Raw genomic sequence first — 7,287 nt, forward strand, 5'->3', positions numbered from 1 at the left:
TGCATCCGATAACCTTTCTATCTTCAGGTCTTTTAACTAATCTCCATGTTCCATTCTTCTTCAGAGACTCCATTTCCTCATCCATTCCACCACCCCAAAGCTCACTTTCACTGCTGCTCATTGCTTCTTGACAGTCCATCGGCTCGTCTAAACTCACTTCAACTGCCGCAAGCAATGCGAAAGCTGCTAAGTCATAGTCCCCGAGTCTGGTGGGTGGAACTATCTCTCTTCTCGGTCTGTCTCTAGCTATATTATAGCTTTTTTGTATATCAGAGTGACCTCCACTATCTTGATCTTCTTCACTGCTTGACTCGACTTCTTTAATTTTAAAGTTTGTCGAGTTTCCAGCAACTGAATCTTCAACTGCTTCAGTTTCAACAGTCACAGAGCTTCTTATCTCTGTTTCTTTTAAGTCTTTTACTTCTCCTTTAGACTTAAGATCATCCTTGTAGACCTTTTCTTCAGTGAAGACCACATTTCAACTGATTACACACTTGCGCTCATCCAACAACCAAATCTTACAGCCTTTCACTCCAGTTGGATAACTCAGGAACACTCCTTTTATAGCTCTTGGCTGAAGTTTCCCTTGATCTGTATGAATGTATGCTATAGACCCGAACCTTATCATATGCTTGTAGCCTGGTTTCTTCTTCAACCACAGTTCTTCAGGAATGTTGCTGTCTATAGCTGACGAGGGACTTCTGTTGATCTGATAAACTGATGTAGACACTGCTTCTGCCCAAAACTCTTCCTCCAGTCCAGACTCATTTAGAAGACATCTGACTTTCTCCATTATGGTTCGGTTCATGCGCTCTGCCACGCCGTTTTGCTGTGGTGTGTAGGCGCATGTCCGATGTCTCTCTATCCCATGTCTTCTACAAAAGTCATCAAATTCTTTGTTGCAAAATTCGAGACCGTTATCTGTCCTCAAGCACTTCACTTTCTTGTCAACTTGATTCTCAACTAACCTCTTCTACTCACAGAACTTCTCAAAAGCTTCACTCTTAACTGCCAAGAAGAACACCCAAACCTTCCGTGTGAAGTCATCAATAATTGACAAGAAGTACTGCTTCTTCGAGATACTTGGTGTTATGTTCTGAGATCCCCAGAGGTCTGCATGAACGTATTTGAGTGCTTCACCAGAGTTGTGCTTTCCTATGATGAAACTCAGCCTTTTGTGTTTTCCCATCACGCAGTTTTCACAGAAGCTCAACTCACTAATTCTTCTCTTGTCGAGAATGCCTTTCTTCACAAGAATTTGCAAGTTCGTTTGGCCCATGTGACCCAAACGTCTGTGCCACAGCTCTGTTTCATCTCTGGACTTGTTTGAAGTTACATTGTTGCTTTCACCTGCAACCACACAGTCTCTCCATCCAACAAATACAGAGTACCAGATAGAGTTCTTTGTAAAGCTAGTTTTCCATCTTTATAAAACCTTGTCTTTCCTTTACCTCCAGAGTGATTAAAACCTAGTCTATCTAGGGTTCCAGTTGAGAGTAAGTTTTGTTTTAGTTTAGGAACATACCTTACATTGTTCAGGACCTTCACTATACCTCCATAGGCTTTGATCTTCACCGATCCAATTCCTTCCACGTCCACTGTGAAGTCGTCTCCAAGCTTTACTCGTCCAGCATTCACTTCTTCAAAGGTATCAAACCAGTCGCGTCTTGAGGTCATATGATAAGAGCAACCGGAGTCGATAACCCACTTCTCCTGATGCCACGAATCTGAAACCATCAGTGCATCAAAAACAACAACTGCTTCTGCACTTTCTTCGCCTTCTAGCTTCTTCTTGCGAGCATAACAATCAGCCTTTTTATGTCCATCCTTCTTGCAGTACCAGCACGTGATTCTCGAACCTGAGCCCGATCTTGATCTGCCTTTCCACTTCTTGTTGCCTGATTCTCTCTTCTCAGGTCTTCCTCTTGCTACATACGCGTCTCCACTCTTTGCTGCACCATCGAGATCTTTCTTCTCCTTTAACTCGATTTCTTTGGACTTCGCAGCATTCATAACGCTCTCAATGGTCAGAGTATCTCTACCATACTTCAACGTCTCTTTGAGGGAGTTGTATTGCGCCGGTAATTAGTTCAGTAGGAAGATCGCTTGAACTTCTTTCGTGACCTCTACCTTCAAGATTGCTAGCCCATATACTAGCTTCAAGAAGTCGTCGATGTTTTGATTAACAGACTTCAAATCCTCCATTCTAAACATGTAGAACTTGTGCTGCATATGGATTCGATTCAGAAGAGTCTTCTGATTGTATAACCTCTCGAGAGCCGTCCAAATAGATGCCGCGGTTACACAATCTTCGAGCTTCCGAGGAACATGATTTCCAAGATGCATGATTAACAGTTTCATCGCTTTCTCAGCTCGCTCGAGTCGTTTGACTTCCTCTTCCTTCAATCTTTCTTGATATGAATCATGATCTTCTTCTTTCTTTATCGGCTTCGGATCTGGGATCAAATCTTCAAGAGCATCTTTCAATCCCAAGATCGACAGGTGAGCTAACATTCTCTTCTTCCACATTGAGAAATCACCTTGTCCATCGAAGATCGCGACCTCGATCTTCGTCATCGAGATCTTTGGCGTCGAGTCACTCATCAAGCTGCTTCAACCTGCGGCTCTGATACCACTTTGTTAGGATCTTCTCACTCAACTCCCAACTCTCGATCTAGAACTCACACACTCAAAAGAAAGCAAAAAAACACAAAAGAAGAACATAAGCGTTTAACGAGTTCAGGCCCTCCAATGGAGTAACAACCCTACATCTCGAGCTGAATGGAATCAGCTAATTCACTATCTTTCTTTCAGTGTATCATCGAAGAATCCCTCTCTTGATCGCACAAGATCGCTCACAAGAGAGAGGGAATTAACCACATACGCTCTTTATATATCAGAGCTAATTACAAGTATTAAGTCATCTTAAACTAACTATAAACCTTGAGCTTATCCACTTAACTGAACCGGACCAACCCGTCTTCAATCTAGCTATTCAATTGACATACCAGTCTTGGTTTAAGCTTAACCAACTGACTTATCCATCACCAAAGCTCTACATGTAGAAATATGCACGAGTGCGAAGTTTAATCAGAAAGTTTGGTGCATGAGAGCTCTACCAATTCACTTTTTTTGGTTGGACAACATTACCATCGTAACACTCTCTGAACTGCTTATCAATCTGTATCGAGAAATCTCTATATATCTGTGGATAAAATACATTTCATGTTTCGAAAGTACGTATGTTTTTAACTCCTTTGAAATTATAAAATATAGATCAAGTATGACACGTACTCCCGCTGCTTGTGTTTTTAACATTGAATTATTCTTTCATCTCTTATTAACTGGCCTAGTTTGAATGGCTAGTTATTATTTGAAAATTCTCTGTATGATGTAAGTTTCAAAGACAGCCAAAAATAAAATACAAATACTTACGTCGAGTACCCTATAATACTTATGGAGATATGTGTATTCATTATTAGGGAGATATGTGTATTCATTATTATATTGAATTGACAAAGAAAATTATGAAGAAAACCCTAATTAAAGCTTGTTGCCGATGCAGCAACAGACGCCACTTAGGAAAGCTACTACTGTCCAAACTTTTATGTGTTTGCTTCGTCCTTCAGTCTCTATAAATTCACTTAATCTCTTCTCTCTTTCACTCATCAAGTAATATTTTTATTTTTCACTTCTTTCTAATTTAGAGTTCATTATAAGTTGAGCCAACAAAGGGAGTTCGTAAATTGCTTTTTGGTTGAGTTATTCCTTAAATTGCTTTTTACAACAACTATCTACCTTTTTTTGGAACACTATATACTATATTATATAATTCTTCTACTAAACATGTGTACTGGAAAATCATCACACACAAAATCCCCACCCAAGGTTATTCAATAATTAGTTACTTACTTTTTTCATCAACTTCAATTATTAGTTACTTTTAGTTGTTTACTTTCGTGCACGTATATACATTGCATGTAAGTATGCTTGCACGTGTATAGAAATCTGGGCACGTGTGACATGTTCTTATACGTTATTAGTGACAAAGTTTTTTTCTCCTTGTTTTAAAAAGTATGGGAAAACAAGTCCAACTTCTTCTGTACTCTCCCCGGGTTCCAACGGTAAAAGAATGGTGAGATGAAGATTTCATTTTCTTTATTTACTTGTTTATTTTTCTTGTGAGGCAAATTTTAATGAATGTGTATAGTTTTGAACATTAAACTCTACATTTTATCAAGTTTCTTCATTTTTATGTACTCATGGCTAATATTGGGAAAAAGGAAAATCTTGCTTGAAGACTCTAACTTGCATGTATATGTTTGGCCTAAAAACCAATCGATGAACAATAAGTTTATGCCTTCAAAGGGTTTTTAGCAAAAAAAATTCCACCAATACTTTTTCTGTTTTATTTATTTGTTTTTCAAAATAAATTAAAACAATTTCTATCCAAAATGATGATACCATCAGTTTTCTGCCAATTTCAGTATAACCAAGTTAAATCTTGAATGTTCTAATAGAAATATTACTAACGAAATCGGAATCTATAGGGATATCCCACTAATTAATCTAGTTTTTATAATGTCACTTCATGAAAAGCTTCACAATTTAAGAAATATATAGTCTGCCAAGGTTTCATTTTCTAATATATAACAAGTTAGTTAACTACTATTTCACATTGAGTTACTCTAGGTATATTAAACCTTAAGTAGGTTAAAAAGAGTAAGTAGTACTATTATATATAATATATAACAAGTTAGTTAACTACTATTTCACATTGAGTTACTTCACATATTCACACGTTGTGTTCTACTGTATGTATTTATATTATGTGTTACTCGTAAAGTTCTCGATCGAAAGTTGTAAACAAAGAGTAAAGTATATATCTTGGAGTGTACTTAAATACCATAGTGATCAATCATGTAAATCCTCGTACAATGACTCAATTTGCGATCGTTCCATGAAAATTCTATCGTAGACCAAAGTGGAACATAAAGACAGAGCGCATGACAAAACCAAGGCAGCCGCTGCTAAGGTATACTCATACAGAGATTCTATGATAAATTGTAAATATGAGTTTTTTAAAATTAAAATAAGATAATAGCTATCCGCAAAATAACACGTAAAATAAAAAGGCATGTTACACGAAAATATTATATTCAAGAAAATATGCAAGTTGCAACTCTCAACTACGTCCTATATATAATATAACTGTTATATATATCAATGCATTCTATGTTTACATGCATTAAGCCGTCTCAAATTATTTGAAATGTTATACAAAGTTCTTCGAAAATATTAATATTATTTTTTTAAAGAAACACATCTTCCAACTCTGTTCTTGCTCAAATTCACCAATTGCACATGCTAATGTACGGCCTTACATGAACATATTTCCTTCTGCGACTAATAACATGCATGTAATTGTTTTTCCAATCAATCAGAATGTTGCAAAAGCACCAGCAAAAGAGAACAAAAAGCCTCTTGCGTTCAAGCTTCACTCTGGCGAGAGAGCAGTGAAACGTGCCATGTTCAACTATTCGGTTTACACAATCTTCCTCTGTAAATTTTATTAATTTTACTATTCTATTTCCATGGAGCTCATTCATCAATTTCGCAGGTTGCAACTAATTACTATATCACGAAACTGCAAAAGAAACAAGAAGAGAAGTTACAAAAGGTAACTTACAAAAAAAGGCTTACAATTAGCATCAGGCTAGAGAACAACCTTTCAAACAGTACTCTGACTGGTTTTGGTCTCACTTGGACTGTCTCCTACGAACAAAATACATGACTCTATATGAACCTGGCCAGTCGAGAATTGAAAAATGATTTAGCTGCTTTGGTATAAGTGTATAAACAGAATAAACCGTTTCGTAAGAAGATACTAAATCCAGGCCAACTTTGCTAATATGATATGGGTCTTTTTTGGTTTGATATCAGTCCTTAAGTAAAACACATCGATATAACGAAATTTTTTCAGCTAAAGGAACGATTTTATTTAAACTCGGTTTAATACGGTTTGAAAAGAATTTTCAATATTAAACCGAACCGTGAAACAGATGATAGAAGAGGAAGAGATTCGTATGCTAAGAAAGGAAATGGTTCCGAAAGCTCAACTGATGCCTTTCTTCGACCGACCTTTCCTTCCACAGAGGTTAGTCTGGTCCGAGAACGATTCTCAATGATATATAAATAGTACTATATGATTCATATAGTTTATTACTTATAAATCTGAATTAATTTTTTTAATATATTTGAGTGTAGATCAAGCAGACCGTTGACGATGCCAAAGGAACCAAGCTTTGGAAATGTTAACAGTACTTGTTGGACTTGTGTGTTCAACAACCAATACTATCTCTATCATATTCACCATGTTCATGCTTAAATCTTAAGAGCCACTAGCTCAGTTAGAGGCTTTTGCTATTTTCATTCCAATCAGTTACCCTTTCTGCTTTTTCGCCTTGGCAAGTTTCTGTGTCTCATCTTTTGCGCTTCTTCTTGTAATTTTCGTAGAGTTAAATAAATGATCGATCTCTATACAAGATAGTCACTCTCATTTGTTCCGTATATCTAATGGAGTGTTAAAGTTTTTATAAGCAAAATCAGAACAAGATGATAACAAATATGGAACCATGGAAATTTTCAATCCAAGGCTTGTTGATTGCACAACTATACATTGTAGGTCATCTTTTTTTTTTTTTTTTGTAACATACATTATAGTTTATCTACAACTGGAGAAATGCTAATGGAGATTCAAAATAGGTTGGCAAATATTATTTGATAAAGTGGCATTAGTTAGCTATATGCAAATGATGAGGTGAACAGCCCAGGAAGAGCCCAACTCTTTTTTCATTGAGAAATATTAAATATTATAGTTTTTCGACTTCGTTATATATTAGCTTCTTTCTTGTTTCCTTGTGAGTGTCATTCCACATTTAGGAGCTCGAATCCATCATTTTGTTCAAACCATACTTTCATTAAAAATTTAGAAGAGTTTATTCCAAAAGGTCAAGAAGAATACATCAAAACCAATAAAGACTGAACAAACTCAAATACTGAAAATTTGAATAAGCAAAATATAGATGGACAATACACATCATAACAACATATCATAAGAAATCCTATAACAAAAGCTTATAATCATCTTGAATAATTGCATATCGTGTAACTTGAAAGATCACAAACACTACAACAAAGGCATGAGAGCATCAGCCAGGAAGAAGATCCTTGCAAAACTAGTTCGAATCCATCTTAAATGAGAAAAACGTTTTCTACCAAAAAAAA

At 36.2% G+C, this 7,287-nt stretch overlaps 1 protein-coding gene across 2 annotated transcripts; it reads left to right on the top strand.

Annotated features, from left to right (window-relative positions):
• The first annotated feature begins 3,702 nt into the window (after positions 1-3,702).
• Positions 3,703-6,545, top strand: LOC106409290 (protein TPX2-like). Of its 2 annotated transcripts, XM_013849947.3 has the most exons (7): positions 3,703-3,888; positions 4,076-4,135; positions 4,979-5,035; positions 5,445-5,543; positions 5,621-5,680; positions 6,063-6,157; positions 6,268-6,545. In XM_013849947.3, the coding sequence occupies exons 1-7, from the start codon at positions 3,847-3,849 to the stop codon at positions 6,386-6,388; spliced, it is 534 nt and encodes a 177-aa protein (XP_013705401.1). In that variant the 5' UTR covers positions 3,703-3,846; the 3' UTR covers positions 6,389-6,545. The 2 variants fall into 2 exon arrangements, with proteins under 2 accessions (XP_013705401.1, XP_022556798.1); XM_022701077.2 differs by lacking the exon at positions 4,979-5,035.
• The last annotated feature ends 742 nt before the right edge of the window (positions 6,546-7,287 follow it).

This window comes from Brassica napus, chromosome C4 (genome assembly GCF_020379485.1).
Source record: "Brassica napus cultivar Da-Ae chromosome C4, Da-Ae, whole genome shotgun sequence".
Classification (NCBI taxonomy): domain Eukaryota; kingdom Viridiplantae; phylum Streptophyta; class Magnoliopsida; order Brassicales; family Brassicaceae; genus Brassica; species Brassica napus.

Bases quoted from the DNA above. Each gene is read 5' to 3' on its own strand.
- LOC106409290 (XM_013849947.3), top strand. From the start codon at position 3,847: ATGTGTACTGGAAAATCATCACACACAAAATCCCCACCCAAG. The intron at 5,544-5,620 runs GTTTACACAATC...TCAATTTCGCAG, and splicing joins GTGCCATGTTCAACTATTCG to GTTGCAACTAATTACTATAT. The intron at 6,158-6,267 runs GTTAGTCTGGTC...ATTTGAGTGTAG, and splicing joins CGACCTTTCCTTCCACAGAG to ATCAAGCAGACCGTTGACGA.